Source organism: Sceloporus occidentalis, unplaced genomic scaffold (genome assembly GCF_023333645.1).
Source record: "Sceloporus occidentalis isolate IW3139 unplaced genomic scaffold, rSceOcc1.0.p SCAF_7, whole genome shotgun sequence".
In the NCBI taxonomy this organism is placed as follows: domain Eukaryota; kingdom Metazoa; phylum Chordata; class Lepidosauria; order Squamata; family Phrynosomatidae; genus Sceloporus; species Sceloporus occidentalis.
Window position 1 is genome coordinate 84402947 of NW_028316987.1, and position 24258 is coordinate 84427204.

General features: G+C 38.4%; 1 protein-coding gene across 1 annotated transcript in view; it reads left to right on the forward strand.

Annotated features, from left to right (window-relative positions):
• LARP4B (La ribonucleoprotein 4B) overlaps positions 1 to 24258 on the forward strand; it is a 59425-nt gene that overhangs the window by 33445 nt on the left and 1722 nt on the right. Inside the window, exons 3-16 of the mRNA XM_089533523.1 lie at positions 7266 to 7413; positions 7747 to 7908; positions 10831 to 10912; positions 12324 to 12460; positions 14166 to 14269; positions 14400 to 14510; positions 15525 to 15578; positions 15672 to 15881; positions 16892 to 16998; positions 18285 to 18536; positions 21162 to 21207; positions 22284 to 22448; positions 23457 to 23581; positions 23963 to 24074. Of these exons, the coding sequence (XP_089389649.1) occupies positions 7266 to 7413; positions 7747 to 7908; positions 10831 to 10912; positions 12324 to 12460; positions 14166 to 14269; positions 14400 to 14510; positions 15525 to 15578; positions 15672 to 15881; positions 16892 to 16998; positions 18285 to 18536; positions 21162 to 21207; positions 22284 to 22448; positions 23457 to 23581; positions 23963 to 24074 (1815 nt within the window). The remainder of the gene's footprint in view (positions 1 to 7265; positions 7414 to 7746; positions 7909 to 10830; positions 10913 to 12323; positions 12461 to 14165; positions 14270 to 14399; positions 14511 to 15524; positions 15579 to 15671; positions 15882 to 16891; positions 16999 to 18284; positions 18537 to 21161; positions 21208 to 22283; positions 22449 to 23456; positions 23582 to 23962; positions 24075 to 24258) is intronic.

A 24258-nucleotide genomic window follows, 5' to 3' on the forward strand; every position in this document is an offset into this window, starting at 1 on the left:
ATGCTCAATGTGTGAATAATGGAGGCAGCTACCATAGCAATAGTGAAACTGGATCTACCGTAACTAAAAATCCATGCTGTACATTTGAATGTCCGCCCACTTCATGTGTGCCAGTGGATTTAAGCCAAGGAAGTTTCTTCCCCAAAGCCTTAAATACATATACTAAAAAACCAACTGAGTGCTTATTACTGCAAGATGAAGTAGAGCCTGCAATTACTGTTAAAAGTAATTGCAATGTAATAATTTCAAGCAAAACTGATACAGAAACAGCAGCTTCAGCTTTTGCATATCTTGATATAGACAGGCATCATAGAAGCACTAAAAATGAGTTCTACAGTATTTGTGTAGTTGATGACGATGTGAGTATTGATTTAGTAGAAGGACAAGACTTCATGCATGGTGACACTACTTCAGATATTAAAGATTCAGTTGTTCAAGAAGTGTATAGTATGACTAGACCTTCAGAAAGTATGAAAGAATTCCAAATTGAGAAGCCAGTGCAGATGCCAAGTGACACCAGCATCCTGAAAGATGCATCTTATGACATAAAAGAAGATAGTTTGGTGCCAGAAAATGAAACAGAAATAAAAACTTCTGTTGGCTTACAGAATGGGGTCTATAGGTTAAACTCTGACAATCTAGAAACAGATGGTCTAAGGGCACGAGCACTTGCTGAGGAACTTCCTCAAAATAGAACTCAGGAAATGGATATGCTAGGTAGTAGAATCTTTGTGAATGAATCAGTTAATGAAAACTGTGATTCTCCAACACCTATGCACATAGAGAAGTACATGCAGTATCCTGTACTATTAAAACACATGTCATGTGCATCCAGTTCCACTCTTGATTATGGGAATAACTGTGACACTGGCTCTCTGACGTCTGCATTTAATGGAAATCTAAATATTGCAGCAGGGGGGAAATCAGAACAGTCATTAGGAAATCCAAAGTTTACATCAGACTTTTACAAAACAACCTATGATTTTGACTTTGTAAGTCAAAGTGATACAGAAGAACAAGAGAATAATCTAAAGTTGGAAAGCAGACAGAGATTTACAGGGCATGAAGATGAATTTGGGACCATATATGCTTATCAAGCAGGAGAAACATCCAGCTGTTCTAAACAAGATAATCTAGAGCATCTCTTGAAACCAGAAGATATTTCACATTTTGAAGCTTTCTGCAGCCATGCAAATATTTTAGACAGCAATATTAAAATATTTTCAACTTCAAATAGTTTGGTTTTTGAAGGAGCAGTATCTCATGTTTCAGAGTTTAGCAAAAATGAAGATGGCAGCTGTATAAACCAAATTGATATTCAAATGGATGGCATACCATCAGAAACAAGAAGTTTGAATGAAGGATTATGGAAAAATGGAGATACGTTTTCTGGGTCCCTTAATACAAGTGAACATGAGAGAATCCAAAAGGTGGATTGCTCAGAAATTCAAGCTCATTGTGAAGGCTCAAAAAATGATATTAAAACTCATGAATATTCCAGTCCACTTAATGAAGATAACAGCTGTTCTGTCTCTTCAAAACATTCTGAAGTAGGTGAAATGGATTTTAATGATGAACAGTACAAGCTACAGTACAAATATACATTCAATAGACTGGAAGATGAACTAAGTGCAGGGGCCACTTCTCACATATTAAAAACATCTGTGGAAGAACCAGTAATTGGATTGAAATTTGAAATACAGCATGGAAGGAAGACATGCAGTGAAACTGAAACAAACTCTGATTCTGAAGGTTTCATTCTTGATGTTTGTATGTTAAATAGCAGTAATGTTCTAAAGAGAGAGAATAGTATATCTTCAGATGTGGAAAAGAGGTCTGAAGTATTTGAGGCATCGGTAAATACCCTGCAAATTCATAGACTCAGTAGCCAATTTAAAACTGAGGAGTTTCCAGCATCTGTTGATGAGGGGGATGCTAGAACAGTAGTTGGTTGTGCTAAGGCATCTGTCAGTTCAAGTGAGAAGAATCCAAGACTCCATGAAAACTACTCTTTAACTGAACAAAACACAACGGAAACCATATCTCCTTTTAGGTCTTTAATTTCTGGAATTTCAACTCCGTATATAGATATATTAAAGGAAGCCACAAAGCACTCTCATCCTGAAAGTTGTCTATGTAAATCAGAAACTGGTATGGAATGTGCTTTTAGAACAGATCCTGAAGTCAGTCTGACTTGCATCATGGAAGCTTGTAAAGATGCAGATGGGGTTTGCTTTGACCCTAGGCAGGTAGATAAATATGCTGCTACTCCTTCATATGAAATTCCTCTTGTGACTATTAATGACCAAGAATCTGAGCCTGGCAATGTAAAGCATGTATTAGATCTGATGGCAGACATTTTAAATGAGCCTACTAATATACACAAAATGGATATAAGTAACTGTCAAGATGATATGAATGATTTAAGACCAGTGCATCCACTGTGGCAGTCTGTTCCATTAAGTAGATTGTTCTCAGCCAGAAACCTCATTGATGATCAGGAATATCTGATGGGATATTTATGGATTAATTCATCTCTTAACAAAATTGATAATGCATACACTGCAAATGAACCCCTCCAAAACCAAGCTGGGGAGCTGTCTGTTCCTTCTTTGGATACAGGAAGATACCCTTACCAGTTGCCAGTACACCAAAACAGTGATATTTGGGGCTGGCAAGCTAGAGATGGAGATTGTGTAAGTATTTTGCAATTGTAATTTGATTCATGAGGAATTTTTAAAAATCCAGTCTGTGCTTTTTGGTTTCATAAATTGTCTGAAATGATGCAGCTTAGATCCAAAAGATCATGCAGAATGTCATTTCCACTTGTGGAAGGCTGATCTGTTCTTAAGTCCCCTATCATGTTCTATTCTTTCATGCTCCAGTTCCAGGATGTTCCCTGGACCCTCAGGTCTGACTTTTGGAAGTAACACTGGAGAGCAGGAGAGGGGGAAATTAGGGAGAAAAAAGAATAGCTGCACAGGTGGAATTCTGCTTGCCTTTTTCCTAGATCTAGCTCCAAACTATGTTGGAGATTCTTCCCAGCAGTGCTTTAAATTTGAGAAAGTCTTCTTCCATTCTGGACCTGTGACTTTATTCCTACTGACAGCATACTCTTCGTCACAGAACAGTATAGATACACAAACATACACATCACATGGCATCTGTCAGAGATGTACGTCCCCCAAACTATCCAATGCAAAGTTATTGATGTGATATGGATCGTGTAATAAGCAATTTTCCTAAGACAATTCCTCAAACTGTGCAGTAGTACATTAAAATTCTGTACACTGGTAGTTCAGCCTTAAGCATCCTGTGCACACATAGTATGTCTGACTGAATTATCATGAATTTGCTTTTGACTAGGCACACATAGGCTTCTGCATATCCAGGTTATATGACTACCTTTTCTACCAATGTCTTTAGGCAGTTACTGACATTATAGTAACTGTCTTGATCTTGGGCAGATGCAAAATAGCCCTATAGATGTGCTGCCTCATTTCCAAGTTGGATATTTTGTTGTTTGGAGAGGCATTTTCCCCCCACAGTTTTCAAGGCACATTTACCATTGACAGCTAGATAGTGTCTGCAGCTTCTCTTAATCCTCTTTGCTGACCTTTTGTACTTTTTGTTGCTACCAGTGACAGCAACAACATAACCCTTTAGATGATAAGCCACTATTATTATGCTCCTGAAATAATGCTATAAGATGTAGCATTGTTGTGAGAATCTGAACTCTTCTCTGCTATGTCAAAGACAAAAAAGCATGTTAGCCCAAGGTTTGGTGGAGCTTATTTACATTTGTGCTCAAGTATGGTGTACTTGTGACATAAAAAACTGTTGTTGTTTAAAAACCTACTGCATAATGGTTTCCGTAGGCGGGTTACAGACGGGCAAAAAGGGGTGTGTTCATGACATCATGAAGGTGTAGCCTTTAGACGGTCCTTACCTGAATGCCGTCATGAACGCGCCGCCCACAAGCCCCAAGTGGGAAGAAGCGGCATTAAAAAGGTGCCGCTTTTTCCCGCTTCTTTTTGATAAGCGGCGTACGTGCGCATCTCCGTATGTAAGCTGCTGCACCGATATGCCAGAATTGTTACGCCGCTAATTTAAGTTGCCCATTTAAAAGCTCTGTGTCTGCTGCGTCGCATAATGAGTCGGGGTCCCGAGACATGTGCGGTTTGCAGTCAGGCTTTAATTGCAGCGTCAGATGCCAGGCAGCTGTGGAAGCTGCGGCACAGCTGCACTCTATTTTAATGCTCATAACCCTAACCCTAGAGCAACATGTACGCATGCGCTGCTAGAATTGTAGAAAGTTTGGAATTTAAAGTGAACCCCTACACACATTCCTGCGCCATTTTCACCTAACAATAAAAAAACACTAAAACTTTAAATATTTACATATGTACAAGGGAGGTGATGGGGGATGGCAGGGTGACAGCGGTGGCAGCGACGACAGCTGTGGCTGTGCATTGCAGATTCAGCAAGAGCACGGGGAGCAAAGGAGAGGAGGCATCCATGATGCCAGTGAGCCTGGCAACGTGCAAGCGGACAAGGATGCCATCACCAGCTGGCAGGAGGCCACCTTTGTTCTTGGGTAGGGTGGGGGAAAAAGTTTAAAGGGGCCTGGGCGCTTTAAATGTGCACATACGCTTTCTGCCGCCGGTGCTGACCACCGCAGCTGCGCATCCACCAGCCGGCAAAAGAAAAAAAAGCCGCGTTTTTGGCCGCCCGTGCGGAAGCTGCCTCTCTCTTTGCAGTGTTCACTACCCCCAGTGTGGAAGCCCCATCCACCTTAGCCACGCCCCCGGGGCGGGCGGTCTGGAGGCTCCGTATTCAGGGGAAGACACCTTCAAGACGTCTTCCCCTGCCCATCTGTAACCTGCCGTAGTCATTAGTTCTGAGAGACCCTTTTACAGCCAGATCGGGACCATGGCAGCCGCACGCTGCGATCCCCAATCTGGCCTTTGTCGGGTGCAAAAAAGAGCTGTAAAAAGTGGTGCCGCACCTTTATAGCAGGCTCAGCACCAGAGGAGCGCCATGTGGTGAGGTGTGTAACATCACACCACCGTGGGGACGGAGCTCGGGCGTGTGTTATGTGGTTGCTATGCTCCGCCTCCAAGCTGGCCTTTAAGGCCAAAGATTCCAGTGCAGTTCAGGCCTGAATTCTTTAAGGGAATACAGTAAATAGGCCAATTTTCTCACAGCTATATACAGTAGTTATTAGATCGTAAAACATGGTTTGCAATAGCTACAGTATATAGCACACCCACTTAAGTTATACTATGTTCAATCTTAGAAAAGTCTAATATGTAAATGTGTTCTAAATATCCAATTGCTGGTGGTTTCAATGCACAGCAATGGGGTCTTTCTGCCAATAGTCAATGTGTGTGTGCACACATAGGCACACACCTGCCTGTTTCATGCTCACCACCTCTCAAAGCAACATCATCACAAACTCAGTGCAGCCTAAGCATGGACACTGTTGGCTTTTGCTGTGTGGGATATTTCAACTTCTCTGGTAGCTAAGCAGGGTCACCTTAGGGAGCTACAGAGTGTTACAACACTCTTACTATTTGAAATTACATACCAAAGGAAATTTAAAGCAAAGTATTTGGGACATAGAAGAATCAGCATAGTATAGTGGTTTGAATGTGGGGCTCGATTTTTGGGGGACCACGGTTTAAATCTCTTTTCAGCTATGGAAGCCCACTGGGTAACCTTGCACAAGTCACACTCCCCACCCATTCGAGCAAATCTTGCAGAGAAAACTCCATGATAGATTTGCTTCAGGGCTGTGATAAATCGAAAATGACTTCAAGGTACAGAACAACTACTAATATGGGACATGTGTTGCCTTGGGTCTTGTGCAAGGGAAAAGGTAGGATATAAATTAAATAAATAAACTAACAAGTGCTGCAAATACTCCAGATTAATGAAATAATAAGCTTTAAAAATAGGTCTTTGTGTCCAGGAATGTAAGCTACCAACAATTTTGTGTCTGTTCAAAGAAAAATTTATATATAACATCCTCTAAGTTTTTGTTCCTTTGGTAGACACACATCCCAAATACATTACTTTAAAATTCCAATTCAGTGTGGAACTTAATTCCACATAGTAAGAATGCTGTAACATGAGGTTAGAGGTCCGTGGTTCCAATCTTCCATTAGCCATGGTCTTCTTGGATTATAGGCAGCTTTAGTCACTTCCGACTCCTTTCCCTGTTCAATGTGTGAATAAATTTTAACATACTTTTACAGGACTATTGAAAGAATGACACTTAATATTAGCTACTGGTCTTCTTGATAATTAAATTTTCCTTTTGCCTTTAATATGCTCTCAGTTTTTACTGCTGCCTGTTATTTTCTTCAATATGTTTTATTCTTATCTTTGTACCACTGTTGTAGAGTTGTCATTACAACTATATCCATTTAGAAGAGAAAAATATATATAAATTCAGTCATAAATATAAAACCATAAATTCTACCTTCCCTGCCACAAGTGAAGCAGAACGTTCCCATGTTTTCATTCGCAGTATGCCTTCTGAAAACAAGTACAGTACAAGGGTTGGTTGTGCCCCCTTAGGAATACTGTTGAAGGGTGTTCAGTAGAAAGCCCTGGTACATGTGAACAGAAAAGACATCTTGTAGGGATTGGAGATGCTTAGTGGTGGTACCGAGACAAGATACTGAAGCAGAGTCAGTGGAAATCGCCTCTGCATGTGACCAGAAGATCAAGTTGGGATCCAGTTTTATTGAATCATATCAAGATGTACACATATGCAGATGATTTTTCTCAGCAATTAAGTTAGGATAACATCTTCATAATAAGGTGCTTTTTAAAGAACCAGTAGTGGGTATATCTTGTACCACCATAGTCCAAAAACACAGTGCAGAAGTAATAACAATTTGAGACTGCTTTAACTGCCCTGGCTCAGTGCTAGAGAATCCTGGGAATTGTTTTTTATTGTGGCACCAGAGCTCTCTAACAAAGAAGGCTAAATGTCTTACAAAAGTGCAGTTCCCAGAATTCCCTAGCATTGAGCCAGGGCAGTTTAAGCAGTCCCAAACTGGATTATTCCTGCAATATGTTTTGGAACATTGATACATTCATGATGGACCCTTGATGTCTAAGTTCATGGGGAAACAGTTGGTAAAAAACATAACAAATGACCTGTTTTAAGAACATGGAGTTACTGTTGCTTTCTTTTAAAAACATTCTTCTGTTCCAAATGCTAATCCACAAAGTGTAATTCTGTTTTCTAGGAGTCAGCCAAGGTTTCTGAATTAAATCCTAATGCAAAAGTATGGGGGAATCATATGTTACATGTGGAAGCAAGTGGTGCTACTGATGGTGGTGTGAGCAAAAACTGGGAAGAAATATCAGATCATCCGCCAGATTCCTGCAAAGAAGGTATGAACAGCAATTTTTTAAACAGTAATTTTGATTGGTTTCAATGGAAATTAAGTTAGTCATAAGTCCCATTTATTTCCATGAGTCTTCTCTAAGTATAACGAGTATGACTAATTTTATTTTTCACAGTAAAATTAATGCAGGCATAGCCACCTATAATTTGATGAATCTATTCAAGGTTATCCTTCCTGCTTCTCTGCTAGTTTATTTTAAATCTATGCAAAAAACAAGCCTAGTTATCCTTCTGGCAGTTACTCGGAATACAAAGTTTTTCCTGTCTAGTTCAGAACAAATGAAGAATTTGATTAGTAACTCTTTTAGTTTTCTCGGTAGGGCTGGAGGCCAACGGTGATGGGGATAAAAAGCACCAGAATGAATCGTTAACGGAACTGCAAGAATCATCACTAACAGCTCCATTATCAGACCAAACAGAGATGAACCCTTTGGCTTTAGAGCATTCAGAGTATGATTCTATGCATGAAAACACTCAGACAGGTAAGAAAATGATCTTCAGATAAATTCATTGTCTGTAGAATTGTTTTCCCCCCCACTTTATATTGCCTTCAGGTTTAAACTTAACACCTATGTGTCAGGAACCTATAAAAATAGTAATGTAAGTTACCTGAACAGCATAAATTACCTGAAGAACATTGAATTATAGCCATTGCTTTCAAAATTCCTGGCTAGTAACAACTGTCATGTTTACGGAATCATTAATATATGGTCTGAAATACCATGTTCCAGTTAATGTGGCAATTCTTCCAGCATACTTGTGGAGTAAGACTAGGTCTGGCTCATCTAGAAATTACTACTTGTACTGGGTATATGGCGAACGTTGCATTGTTTGTATGGCTGCTTCATTAGCAGACTGTGTTGAACAACAAATTCAGGTCAATGAAATGCTGGCATAAACAACTCTGTCTAAACCTAAGTTAATACTCAACCAGTATTTTGTTTATTTGAAGAATTTTATCATACTCATCAGTCAGAAAAGACTTCCAACATGGTTGTTAAGTAGCCTGTCAGCATACTTGGATAGAAACCAGTCTGTTACCAGAAGTCTTTTCTGCCTGAATCAGTGTTTATATGAAGTTCAGAGGTTGTGACTTAGCATAATTTATTACATTACTGGTTTTAATTCTATAATGAAAATTCCTGCTCTCCATACTTTATTTTAATATCCTCCTCCTTCAGATTCAAACTGGTTATGGCCTACTGTTTTGAAATTTTTTTGTATGCCCTAATGACCAGGGTGTGTGTGTGTTCTAGATTTTTTAAAATGTGAGATGCTCAGCATAATGAATTCTGGACCAAGTGCCAAATACTTGACTTGCACAATGTGAACACAAGAACAATATATGTCCAGCTCTTAACATTTTTATACAATATATGGAAGATAGATATTAACTGGCCAGATGGTGGTATAACACTTCCTGAATTTTAATACTAAAATTTGAGAAGCTCAGTATCTCCTCTCAGAATAGAAGGCATTATGAAACTAAGCAGCATCCCTAACCACAGAGAGTACAGCTGGGGACAATTTAAGGACCATTTCATAGCAGTGAAATTCAGTAGACTTTATAACAGTAAAGTTTCTGTGGCTAATCCACTTCCTTGACTTCAGTGCTTTAGGTTCTCAAACTCTAAGTTTTAATATTCTTAAGGTTAAAGAGTCAATCACTCTACTTACATGGGTGGAGGAGTTTGAAGATGTGTGTGTCTACGTTCCAGTGTTACAGAAAACGTTTAGAAAATGTTTTTAGTAGGAACAGCTTTTAAGAAAGCTTCCAGGTCATGTAGTAGCCTTCTAATTGTAAATATGAGGAAACTTACTTTTTCATGCTTTCTTACAAATCAACTGAAATAATAGCTGTTTTGTCCATGTTAATGTGCATTGCTGATAATGGATGTGTCCTGTAAAATACAAGTTCTTTTCTATATTTCCCCTAATTTGGAAGATTTTTCTAACAATCTGCTGTCAAAGAGCTCTTGAGGGTGCTATCCTATGTACACATACGTGAGAGTTTGCTTCACTGAACTCAGATTTGCTTCTGAGTAGACATAAGATTGTGTTATAAGTTTTTCAAATACAATTCTTGCATTGTTAGTTTTGACCTCAAATCTAGATTCTTTCTAGGACAGTTTCCACAATTCTATAATACAGAAGAATCAGTTTATGGCTTTCCAGTGCTCTTATGTCTTAATACGACCCCAAACTTTTGTTTAACACATTGTACTAAAATTCTTCCATTTCCATTTATAAATTCTAATATTTGATTGCAAGAATTTTCATTATTCTCTTACTAAATCATACCTAACCCTTAAAAAAACAGGAGCCAACATGGTGTAATGGTTTGAGCGTTGGACTGCGACTCTGGAGACAAGGGTTCGATTCCCAGGTCAGCCATGAAACCCATTGGGTGACCTTGAGCAAGTCAAACTCTCAACCACAGAGAAAGACAATGACAAACCTCCTCTGAACAAATCTTGCCAAGAAAACCCCATGATAGGTTCACCTTAGGATCTCCATAAGTTGGAAATGACTTGAAGGCACTCAAAAACAACAAACAAAACCCTTGCAAAAGAATCAGCTTAATATTTATCTGAAAAAAACATTGCAGTAGTTAATAGTCAACAAATATGTTATGGTCTTATGTACTTGTTACAGTTCCTTTCTTTGCCATAACATATTTAAAACATAAAAATCACAATCGGTACAGTGAGTATGCAAAAGGTGTGCATAGCAAGGCAGAATAATAGAATACTTGAGGCCCTCTTGGCTGCTTCCAGATACTTACAACCAAGCCCTATTCAGATATTTGCATACCATAGTCTGTATGCTTTGTCACTACTAGAAACAAATCAAGACTGATATTTCAGAGTATGTGTATGTATTGATTGTGAAATGAATCCCATGGTTTCTAGACAGTTCAGTTCTCTAAGTAGTCAACTCTTGTTTTCTAATGGTTTGTCAGTATAATTGGGAGTGGCCATGCAGATTGCTATAACATCTAGCAATCCTGGGTTTTTCTGAGTGCCTTTGATGTTTCTGCCAGTTTCATAAGCGAGATTACTTTCTGTAGCCAGGGTTCATATGAAAAAGTCCCAATGGCAATGTAACCAACATGGTATAGTGGTTTGAGCTTTGGACTACAACTCTGGGAATCTGGGTTTGATTCCTTGCTCAGCCATGGAAACTTACTGGGTGACCTTAGCTGAGTCACACACTCTCAGCTCCAGAAAAACCTTGTGATAAGGCCTCCATAACTCAGAAATTCTTTGAAAGCACAGAATAACGACAACAGCAGTTTAATTGGCTGTGGGCTAAATGATGTGAAAGTTTTGATATGAAGGGGGCTACTTTTATGAAAAATGTATATTTCTTCTTGGGGTTGGTTTCATATTTTCCACTTCCAGGAGGTAAAGAACAGCTGCAGCCAGAAGGTCAGGAAGATTTGCGAGAAGTGCTTAAGAAAACACTGGAGTTTTGTTTATCTAGGTAAGTGTAAGGTAGCTATTGTCCAATAGTGCACACAGCTGCTTTACTTGCTATTGACAAGATGGGAAATTATTTATTTTTACCATGATGTTAAATATTAGCATAGTAGGGAACTATGGCATTTTGGCTCCTTGGAAATTCATGATTGGACAAGGGCAAACTCAGCAGGTTGATATTTTGAAATTCTGAAGTTTAGATAGAAATGAAATTACTATAGGAAATGGGTTTTGCTTAGTAGCTAAATTTTTAATTTGCTTTCATTTCCCTTATCTTGACACCAAAGCTTATAAGTATAAAACAGTTTTAGAAGGTGCTGGTCTCTTAGATAGTCACATGTGTTATGTTTCTGTGCAAAGAATTATTTATTTATTTATTTATTTTGGAAAACAGTAACCACTGAGAATAGGCGTAAGATAATTGTGGCCTATTATCTGCAACAGAAGGAAATATTTTAGTACTTTAATTTTATCATTAAATGTACAGTAGTAGCCAGTCTTAAAGTCTATCTGAGAACAGCTTATTATTTTAAAATAATCCCTCCACATTCCTTATTTGTCATTTAATCATTTAATGGAGGTCATATGCTGTCAACGCTAGGCCTCACAAGGCCTTTAGGGCCTGTCACCAATAAAGCTAAGTATGGACAATCAGCTGCATATGGAGGCCTAACCATGTTTGTTTCCTCATATGTGCTTCTTCTGTCTGCCTGGGGCTATAAAGCAGTTCTAAATACACCTGACAGTGGACTGCATTCATTTTAGTGGTCGTGTTGTAAGGACCTGTTTGGCCACACTCCAGAAGTAAACTCAAGAATGTTTCAGTGTAACTTTGGCAATAAAGGAAGTATTATGTAACATCTGTTTTGGAGTTATATTATGGAGTCTCTTTCAGCTCTATAGTCCTATAATTGTATGAAATTCAGTTGCTAGTCTCAGTTTTAGTAGGCTGGTTGATGTAATGGGGTTCATAAGAATAGTTTTACTGTTCAGCAAATTGGTTTAAAGGGTCTGCTTTAGTTGAGACTAGCAATCAGATTTAGGCCGTTGTTGGCCGTGTGCTAGGCGTTAAAGAGCCTTTCAACTGGTCATGCCACCATTTTGACACACCAGAAGTGACATCACATTCAACCAATAGTTTTTAATACTTTGGGTCTGTTTGAGGTCAGGAACCACCACAATCTGTATCTTTTAATGCTAAAACTATGTTTCTATGATTGAAACTGCAGGTAGTGTGTTTTGGTTTGTTTGTTTGTTTCTGATGAATTTGGGGAGGCGTTTCAAGGTACTTTACTGGTTCCCCATATGATTCCCCCATATGAATTAGGCCCATGAAGGCAAATGCAACACAGATATGCTTATGAATTATATCATGAAAATATTTCAATGAAGGCTTCTCTTTTTTCCTTCAACAGAGAAAATCTTGCCAGTGACATGTACCTTATATCTCAGATGGACAGTGATCAGTATGTGCCAATAATGACAGTAGCTAACCTCGATCACGTCAAGAAACTGAGTACTGATTTGGATTTGATTGTTGAAGTACTGAGATGTAAGTAACTGGTAAAGCATATGTCTCTGATTTATACATGAGTTGTTAAATGTTATTGTATGAAATAACCTTTTCACTTGGGAATGGGGGTTAGACTCTTTACAATTTGTGTGTAAGATATCTTCTTTTTTTTTTTAAAAAAAAGAAGAACTTCAGTAGCTTAATTTCAAATCATCCATTTTTGGACCTACCGTAAATTAATCATATTTTTGAGATGTGAAGGTAATAAAACCACTAGCTAATCCTCTGTATAATACAAATGACTCATTAGATAAATTCCCTCTACCAGTATTCACAATGGTAGTATTGAGTTTCCCTATAACCTTATTCAGATGTTATGTATTATAACCTTATAGAAGCAACCAAGGCTGCACATTATTTATTATAAGTGTAGAAGGAGACCTGATTTATCCTGAGACACTGGTAAGATAGGGCTTTTAGACACATGAAGCTCTCTAACCATGTTAACTTGAACACATTAAAGCTCATTTGTATATTTTCCCTCACAATGTGGGCAGGGAGGGTGTAGGATTGAAGTATGCAGCCCAGACTGCTACTAGAAACTTGAGTATGCAATACTACAACAGGCCTAAAACACTTCGGTATCTGTGAAGTTGAAGGCTTTCATGGCTGGCATGTGTATTGTTCATTTGTTGATAGCAAGGCTTCGGTATTTGTTTTACAGTACTTTATTACTGCTACATTTAGATGGTCCTTCTTTGGGTTTGGCTTCAAATTATCTTTTCTTTGGGATTGTTTTCAAATGATCACAAACTTACATCTGGAATTCTTATCTAGCAGTTTCATGATTATATTTATTAAAACTGATGTTTTTGCACCATGGATAGAGCCCGTTTTTGTGAAGACAGAAATCATCTGTGTGAGGGATATGACAAATATAATGCTTAACAACCACTTCTATTAAGTTAGCTCTTTTTATGTTGGTAAAGAATAGTGTCTGGCCATACAGCATTTCCTTTCCAGTGTAGAAAAACATGCCATATCAGAGCTGACTGATTCCAAGAGCATACCAGGAGTTTTTTTTTCACTAAGAGAAAGATAAACATTATACAAACCAAACAGATTACATATATAACTGTTCAAGAGATTTTTTCTTAATTTAAAATATGTAGTATGTCTGGAAGACTTGGATGGTGTCAGCTGCGTTTTTCTTTTTGTCCTGGAATGAACTACGTAACTCATGACCTTTCTCCAGTATTAGAAACCTGTAATTTGAAAGGCCAGCCTGGGGCGAAGTCAGGGCGTTGTGTCCAGATAACGTATGCCATGCCTTCGCCCCTAGGGTGCCACGACACCACATGCAGATCCACATGGTGTCATGGCACTCCTCCTGCACTGCGTCCATACAACGCAGTGCCGAAGGAGTGCCACACGGCTGCGCTGCCACAGCTATGGCACCCTTTCCAGGGCGCAAAAAAGGAGCTGCTTTTTGTGGCTCCTTTTCGCACCATGGAAAGGTAGGATTGGGGGTGCAGCGTGCAGTTGCTGCGGCTCCAATCTGACACAAAAAGGGGCAGCTGCTGGCTACCCCTTTGGGGCAATCTGTCGAGCTCCTAAGTTAACAGTTTGTAGAATTAAGAACATCCTGTTAATTGTATTTTCAAGATGACAGATTTAATATAAAATCTGTTATCTCGTTTTTTATCTAAGCCAACCATGTTGTATATGTTGTATATTCTCTCAGCATTGCCTTTAGTCCAAGTGGATGAGAAGGGTGAAAAAGTCAGGCCAAACCAGAATCGCTGCATTGTAATTTTACGAGAAGTACCTGAATCTACTCCTATTGAAGTAAGTATCTTGTACATTGGTGCAGCTTGTACAGCCCCAGCTGTATATCCATTTTCCCTCATGACCCAGCAGTACTTTAGTTACACTTGTTAATTTGCTCTTCCACATCCACCCCATTCTATTTCCTTAGGAAGTTGAAGCGCTGTTCAAGGGAGATAACTTGCCTAAGTTCATCAACTGTGAATTTGCCTATAATGACAACTGGTTTATTACATTTGAGTCTGAAGCTGATGCACAACAGGTAAATGTTAACCATTACCTTTCTTCAGAGCTTCTTTCAGGTCAGTCTTGGCTGAAATAGTGTGAATAGAGCGTCACTGAAATGTTGCTACATAGTACATGATTTACATAGAGAATACAAAATACTAAGTGTCAAGTAGATGTCACATTGTTCTGTACAAATTCAATGTTAATAGTTAACAACAAAATGTTTTCTACAGCCTAAATCCAATTGCTAGTCTCCATTAGATTAGATCCATTAAATCAATTGTCAACACTTAATATTTGCATTTAATAAACTTCAGTGGGACCAGTGGTGTCACTAGAGGGGTGTTGTGGTGTTGCCCGCACCGTATGACACTCGGTTGGCCCCTCCCACACCATACCCATGCACACTTCCCCCAAGGAAAAGGAAGGGCAGCATGGGGGAGGGAGCATGCCCTGCCCCCCACACCAGGTGACACCCAATGCAGGATGGTCACCGGTGGGACTAACACTTGGATTTGGACCCATGCTTAATTTCAGAGGAAACACAGTTGGACATAGAGTGTTTGGGCCAGCTTTGACTGTTCTGGAATCTGTTATGTTCTGGAATCCCCTGGACAGGATAACATAGCCACAATCGTCCAGGCACTTGGACCTTTCCAAATAGTCTACTGCAATGCATTCTGCTGCCAGCTTGAAGACAGCTTGGATGCTTCAGCTTGTACAAAATGCAGCAGGTAGGCTGCAGACAAGAACATATCATCATCCATCCATCCATCCCACCTTTTCCCCAGTTTGGGATTCAAGGTGGCTTACAAAAGGGGCCTAATTGATTTCATCCAAAGTTGAGCATGCAAATGGTTTAACTAGCTTTTAACTTGTTTTAAACTATCCTAAGTAAGAAGAATTACATTAAACATAAAAGTTGATATCCAGGTTTTGAAGACCTGGCTATAATGCATTATAAACCTGAATTGTACTTGAGTGTTTTTCTTAAATACAGAAGAGTTGTTGCTACTGTGCCAATCTTACTTTCCTCTTACTTTTAAAGGCATATAGGTACCTTAGAGAGGAAGTTAAAACGTTTCAAGGAAAACCAATTAAGGTAAAAGTCTTACTTTGATTTTTAGCACTAGTTCTAATACTTTCGGGGAAATCCTTTAGGTACAATCTAAGAAAATGTTCTTATGTCTTTTAGGCAAGAATAAAAGCAAAGGCTATAGCTATAAATACATTTTTGCCAAAGAATGGATACAGACCTCTGGACATGAACATTTACACACAGCAGCGTTATACAACATCATTTTATTTACCTCCAGTATATAGCCCACAACAGCAGTTTCCACTGTACAGTTTAATTGCCCCACAGACTTGGTCAACAACACACAGCTATCTTGATCCATCTCTGGTAAGAACTTAGTGCATGGACTTTGTTACTTTGATATTCATTCTCTTAGTGCTTGATTCTGAATATCATCAGGGCGTTATATATTGAATTTATAATTCAGTAATAGTGGTGTACTTTCATATTTGGGTCTTCTAATAAGTACCATATATACTCGTGTTCAAGTCAACCTCATGGATTTCGATATGACCCGTGGATAAGTCGAGGGTAAAACTTAGGGGCATCTAACAAAAGATCTAAAGAGAAAAATCATCACTTCCCTCTCTCTGTCTTCATCTCTGGACCTCTCCTGATCACCTAGCACAACTTCCCTGGTGCTTGAGGAGAAGGTTTTAACATCAGATTGAGAAGGGAATGTACTAGAGGGGAATGGGTTATTTGGCGAGAGAAGGTTAACACCAGTTTGAAAAGGGAAGGAACTGGAGGGAAATGGTATGTTTGATGGGGAGAGAGATCTGCAGGGAAATGGTGTGTTTGATGGGGAGAGAGATCTGCAGGAGGATTGGAGAGAAGATTTTACTATTGGATTGAGAAGGGAATCACCTCTTTAACTCACTCACACGCACACACATACACACATTCCTGCCTGGCAGCTCTTTCAAAAATCACTGTCGAGGCACACGAAGCGGTGTTTCTTTAAGGACTTTTCTAAGCCGTATTACTGTATTGACCCATGTATAAGTCGACCCAGGATTTTAGGGTCAATTTTTGGGCATAAATTTCTTGACTTACAGTCAAGAATATATGGTACTTGGGATAATTTTGTTAGAGATCATGAAAACAGTTCAGAATAGCCACATTTCTAAAAAAAGCTATAGAAATAGTAGTAAACATGCATGCAAACTGTTCAAAGCAAACATAGTGTCCAAATATTAGAGATCTGTAACATGGGCATAAGTGATATTCAGTTCAGACAAAAGACATAGAGATCAAACTGACAAATCAGCGGGTTTTGAGGCTTCTGAGAATCTCAAGACTACCACTATTTAATCATCAATATTTCTCTTCAATAGGTAACACCATTTCCAAATACTGGTTTTATCAATGGTTTTACATCTCCTACTTTCAAACCTACTGCTTCTCCACTGACTTCACTCAGGCAGTACACACCCAGAAACAGGCAAGTTATAGAATAGTATTATTTTATTTTATTTTATTTTATTTTATTTTATTTTATTTTATTTTATTTTATGAGCAACAAGAGTATTGTTGAAATAGCTATGGGCAAAGTATGCATTACTTTGTGAATATTCATTCACTAGAATATATCAGTTTGTCATTAGTTTATACTAGTATAATAACTGCAAATTGATTTTCATGTAACAAGACTTAATTACAGCTGCAGGTTGCTAAAAGTACAGTAGCAAGGATTGATTAAAACAACTGGTCTGTGACCTCCTGAAACAGAAGAATATCTGCTGCTTGGAGGAATATAATGTTACGGGGATTATGACAGTAATAAGATTGCGGAATCAGGAGCTGGTCAAAGGATCATGTACTTCTTCCTTAGAAAAATGCAGCTCTCCCACCTTATCCACTACCCAAACAGAGCATTAACCATAGATAAACTTGATGTCAGCAACTCTGGGCTGTAGTTGAGATGGAAGGAAGGAGCACACATCCCCCTGATCAACATTGGCATAGGTCCTGGCCTTCACAGGTGTAAGAAACTTTATGTTCAAAAAATTCTGTAGATCGATAGATAGATGAATTTATTGAATAAGTCTACTGACCATTTCTAGCAAAAGAAATTTAGTCTGCATTACCTTTTAATCGTTTAACAACTTTAAACCCATAACATTCTCAAGAAAGGCAACAAAAATGATTTGTAGTAACTTGCCTATGCAGAATTGTTACAGTGTTTGAGCCATTTAGCCTGTGAGGGGAAGGAAAGTTAAGAAGGGATGCGGTAGAAATATTAAAATGATTGCATGGGTTCATCAGTAGAAACAGAATGGTAGAAAGTTATGGATAAACAAAAGAAAGTTTACACATTGTTTAGTTAAACTGTAGAATTTGGTGCCACAAGATGTTGATGCCTGCAGACTTCGACAATTTTGAAAGGAAAAGAAATAATCAGATTCATGGAGTGTCCGGAATAATAGCACCATTGAGATTTGGTCATTATATAATGGCTATGAGGTGTTGAGGCAACATACCTCTGAACAGCAGTCACTGCAAACGAATAGCAATAAAGGTCTGTTGCACTCACATCCTCCTTGTTAATTTGTCATAGGCACCCAATTAGCCACTTTGGGGAACAGAATGATGGGTAATCCATCAGGGCCTTTGTTTTTAAAACTTAAAAACAGACATAAGGGCACTGTTGACACAAAGTTGGATTGACTCTAGAGAAACCTAAAGATTTTATATGAGAATGAAAATATGCTTTGTTCTCTTCCCCAGAAATCCCAGCAAATCACACCTACGGCACACAATACCCAATGCAGACAGAGGGACTGGACTTTTAGAGAGCCCTACAATATTCAATTTTTCTGCTGATCGTTTAATCAATGGTGTCAGAAGCCCACAAACAAGGCAGCCGGGGCAAAATAGAACTCGAATGCAAAATACTACAGGTTATACCAAGCGGGAAGTAGGCAGTGGACGCGTAGAACCCACTACTTCAGACTCATCCCCGAGCTTAGGTAGAGGAAGGTGAGTATTGAATTTAGGTAATTATCAATGTTGGTGAGATGCTGAGATACCAAGGTTAGTCAAGTTATGTATTTCTACAGTTGGGAAGGGAAGGATGTAATGTGAGTGACAGTAAATTATGAGGTAACAGATGTGATGGAGGTCGTGGAAATTAATTGGACAAAGGATGGGAAAAAATGAGTTTAAGAGGAGAGGAGTGAAAATATTGGAAAATGTCCCTCTGATTAGGAACCACAACATAATATGAGCAAGCATAGGATAGAACTGAGAGAAGTTAGGTATTAACAAGATGGTTAAAATTAGAAAGTCAAAGGAAGAGTGAGAATGTATTTTCTTAACTTTGAGTTACAATAATCTGTAACTAAGTACAACAAACATTTTCATGGCTTAAAGAGTTCATCATTTTAGGTGAAAACTAATGCTATAAGTAAGAAATGTAAAATCTGAAAAAGGCAATCTACTTCTTGCTTTTGTCTGTGAGATGTAGATAAATTTTGCTTGATCTTTGAGAATTCTTAAACAGATTCCTCAGATATCCTAGTCCTCTGTCATGGCCCTATTAATGAATTCCTTAATTACTTAATGTCATCACTGTTTAAAGATGTAGTTTTTTGTTTCCTCCTTTAGAGAAAACCTACTGATGTTTATTCAGTTGGAGTAAGTATACAAAGTGGCCAAACTTTGTCATAAAAACCAGAAAATTTCTTAGTGAATTTCACTTGAGAGCCTATGGACTCCTTCTATGGACAAGAATTCAAAACTCAGAAACTAGATTAGGAAAAGAAGAACTAGAGCCACAAAAGCCTTATTAATGTTCTGCCAAACATTCTAACCCTTCAGCAGAACTTTCTTTACCACATTGGTGGGACTAGAAATGTATAAGAGGAATGGTTTTAGGAAGCCACATTTCTTGCCAAAAATGGATTTGTGTGCTGCCTGGGTAGGCACTGCTTTGTGTCTGTAAGACACAATAGCCTTCAGTGCACTGGACATGCTCATTCGGCCATTTGCTTTGTTAGCATTGACGTGCAGCTGTCTAAGTTTCATTCTGAATTGATTCCAATGCTGCTACCCCAAGAGAATTTTGTAAAACTTTACATGAGCTGTTAAAGCCCATGGAATATTTTTCTTCCACAAGAATAATTGAATTTTATCTTTCTAGTTATAAGAGGAGGTTAATAGTTTTCATAAATTTATTTTTTACAGACCATTGTTGTAAAATTGCCACCTCAGCTATTTACCCCTGTAAGGTGGCTTTACTGTGCAACTACTCGAGTCCTTACTTCCCACTACAGAATCTATCCTGCAGAAATCTGTCATTACCAAATAAAATAATTTGGAACTTGAAATTAATTTGGAACTTGAGATTGATTGGCTTATGAAGTATTGGGCGACTAGCAATAAGAAGGGATTGTTGTAAACAGAAGATAGTAGATATCATCCAGTTATCAGTCATACCTTCCTCTCAGTGGTGTATGAAAGAAATTGTCAGGGATGGGGTGGACTTCCATTAAAGGTTAATAGCAAGCAACTTGTTCCTCTGCTGCCTTTCAGTCTTTGCAGCCCTAACTTGATGGTTACTGCCATCAAGACTGAAGACTATTAAAGACCTCTTCTGAATTAGCTTAAAGCTAACTTTCATTGTCACAGCAATGGGACATGAGAAGGGGCTGCATTATTTTGACAAAATCAAAATCAGGACTTAGGACTCTCATACAAAATTCTTCTGACTGGCTCTGAATTACCAGTATTATATATATTTAACTGTGGCATAGGTAGATTTGTGGCAGGCCTGGAACAGAGATAGGAGTGCCCATCTATCTTTGGCATAGGCAGGTCTGTACTGTTATCTGGCCTGTTTTGCTAGAAGCAAAACTAAACAAGGACATAGGAAGTGATGCTGAAGAGGCTGCATGTGTGTTGCAATGTGCCTTAGCATGGTAATATTTTCTGCTACCCAAAACCAGTTGTCACAGTCCTTAAGTTATTTATCAAAGCAATTGTGCCTGTCTTGATTGGAATAAAATAAGCATAGACCTTCACTAGTATTTAAAAATAGTTGACATGCATGTTTTTAATGAGTGTCAGGATTTGACTGTACTCTCTGAAAGACAAAATAGTGCCAGTGAAGTACATCATGAAATAACACTTTGAAGTTCTAGCTGATGCATAATCTTCAGGAGGACATTATGAAACATCCGTTGATTCAGGTTTTATAAGGTTTCTGAAACTCTAGAATTCAAGCACTTGTTGGGTACCACAAACACGTAAAGCAGAGTGAATGGAATACTGCATTATTCAGCACCTCTTTATGGAACAGCAGAAATTAATGGAATATCTGAATTGGAAAGGTTTTATTGACATCACCCAGGAATCAAGATACATTATATGTAGTGTTCTTCTGTCCTATTGCCTTATCCTTTTAACAATATAGTGAGGTAGCCTATATCAAAATATAGTTACTGGCTCAAGATCACCAAGTGTACTTGCTTGCTCAGTTGTCTACCTACTTGACTTTGACTCTCTTTGGTCTGAGTCCAGCAATACTAAACAGTACATCCTGTTGTACTTTTCATAACACATGATTTGAGAGTAATAATGAGAAAATGACTCCTTTTCCTCCAGAAAAAACTCATATGGCTACCGAAAGAAGAGAGAAGACAAGTTTACGGTGAGCATTAATGCTTAGCTTATTCAAAGGTGAAAGAAGAATTTTGATCAGTTATTGTAGCACAACATTACATGGAATTATTCACATAATATAAATAACTAAATAAGAAAACAGCTTTTCTAATTAGCTGTAATTGTCTTGAGGCGAACGTAGCTGACTAAAGATTATCCTTGGTTTTGAAGTTAATGAAATTTAATATTCATAAAATGGGACACTCCCCTTCTTCCAACGTCCAATCCATCACGAAGGTTGAAGCGTTTAACCTTTTTTCACTTCTAAGCCCCAGCTAGTAGCTAATCATAGTATAGAAAAAAATATCCTCATGACAAAGTGCACCACCTTTGTGATTGGGAATCCAGAGCAGTGGATTCAAACTACAGGAAAAGAGATTCCACCTCAGCATTAGGAAGAACTGCCTGACAGTAAGAGCTGTTCAGCAGTGGAATACACTGCCTCAAAGGGTGGTGGAGTCTCCTTTGGAGGCTTTTAAACAGAGGTTGGATGGCCATCTGACAGGACTGCTTTGATTGCGTATTCCTGCATGGCAGGGGTTTGGATTTGATGCCCTTGATATAATTCTGTGATTCTATCTCTTGATTCCTTTTCCATTGCAATTGCCACCTCTGGGTTCTCTGCAGTTTCATGTTGTCAAAACATGTCATGTTTTCTCCTACACAAACACTTTTTTCTCATTAGAAAATTCTTCATATAAAAAATTAGAAAGAAAGTAATATATTCTGTTGTTAAGACTTTGACAACCATTTCTTAGTCCATCCCTCTAGACTGTATGCTTAATGGCAAGCTTGCTTCAAGAATTTGCCCACTTGTATAATTAAAAACTTTGTTTGAAAGGAGGGGATGTTGAGACTTTGTAGATTCACCTATTAAAACTCATTGACGTTGGTATGGTATTTATTAATCTGTAGCTAACCATCTTGAACCATGGCTGAGTAACCCTGATTCCAGCATGGGAACAGGCTTTCGTGTACAGAATGATTGCTTTCCTACAGAGAACAATGGGACCATAGGCAGAGAATCAATGTGAGCCATGCTCTTATGCTAAATTTGTCTTGCAGAGAGGGCAGACACAGTCTCCACCCCCTCCAAAGCCTCCGTCTCCAAGTTTTGAGTTGGGGTTGTCCAGTTTCCCTCCATTGCCTGGCGCTGCTGGTAATCTAAAGACTGAAGACTTGTTTGAAAATCGATTATCCAATGTGATAGTTGCACCATCAAAAGAAAAAGTAAGTGTGTGCAGAAAATAGGTGGAATTGCCTTTCTACTTTATCTGATCTGGCTGGTACTTTAATTTTCATTTCACTAAATTGATATTGCTGACTTACTAGTAAATATAGTAGTCAAATCTATGTCAGCTTATATAAGAGAGGTTCGGTTCAGTCATCCAATGTCCTTGCAGTATCATAGAACTGTCCTATTGATGCATGAACTGAAATGGGAAAGGCAGGAGTCAGTCAGAGTGCCTACTAGCCAAATATCTCAGTCTGTATTTGTTAACCTTCAAGTACCAAGATTATAACCAGCTGTAAGTTTTCATCCTTTGCTCAATCAGATCAGCAGTGCATTGTGTTTAGTATTGTCATCATTATAAGTGGCTTTCCACAGTACGTAGTCAGAGAACATCCCAGTTCAGATTGTAAGTCTTCTTATTAAAGAAGCCACTTAGCAAATGTCACAACTTTTTTGATGTAGCACAATTAGACTTGTCACACCTGCTTTGTTACCCACTCCTGAAAGTCCATGATTCTACACTTTGATGGGTAGTACAGCAGAGAGGCTCCCCTCATTACAGAAAAGCCCCCGAAACTTATGGGAAGTGTCTTTTGTTGACACTTTTAATCCATACCCAAATATTCCTGAATTTGATACAGTATAAAAGTCACCTCAACTTATCTCCCAATTGTATGAAATGTTTAATTCTCTAAATATGTATTTTGACAATATCAGGTCGCTGTAATTGGACTTGGAAGCAGGTTTTTCTGAGATCAGCTTTAACTTCCTTGTTCTAGTCAACTGGAGCCATTGGTCTACATATCATGTTGAAGGCTGCTCAGGCTTTTTCTGGCATATTAAGATCTAGATTAATTTAATCAGTTCTTGAATAAATTGGGACTTGTGGGCATCATTTTTTGAACTGCTATTCCCTGAAAATATTAGGTTTGTTTATTTTATTTATGTATTCTGGGATTGAATTGAAGCATATTCGAAAATGACCCAAACTTTACTTCCCTCAGAGTCTCAACATCAATGCAAATACAAACACTATCCCACCAGGAATTCCTCGAGAACCTTTGTTGCCAGTTTCTTCTGCTCTGCCAGGGACATTTGAAAGGTCTCCTTCCCCATCCCAGCCTCCCGAGTAAGTACTTAATTATACATGGCTTTAAATATACTACTCTGAATCAACAGTTTGCATTTTCCATCATGAAAAGTTTAGGTGTGACACTGTATTATTAGTTCTTGAGCAGTTCAGCAAATAACACTCCATGTGTGACCACCACCAGTAGCAGATTAGAATTGTGGTTTCAATTTTTAATTTAATATTTGAAAACTAACTTTAAGCCTATCTGTCTGTGTTGGAAAAAACCCTATGTATTCAGTCAGGATGAGACAGTGAACATTGATTCCCTACAATACAGGCAGACTCATTTTCTCACCTGGAGTAGATGTTGACTTTATCATGCCAAATGCAAAGCTGAGAGCTTTCTGTTTTATTGACATGTTTCTTTCTTTATTGCAGAGACCCCAAAATTGTGGACAAACAGCAGAAAGAGACACAAAATATTGAAAGGCTTTCTTCTGTGCTTACTACCGCTTGTAAATCAGTACAAGTCAATGGGGCTGCTATAGCAGTAAGTGCAATTTGACATTTATACGTCGTTCTCTATTTGATTAGTCCTGAGTATTTTAAAATGTTTTTATTGTTCCCACCCCTAGTCCACAAAATTCAAATGTTTTAATTATTGAATGTTTGGAGGAGTAAATGGGGGTGGGTGAGAAAAAAGAGCTCAAAGTCTGTTCAGTTTTTTTATATCT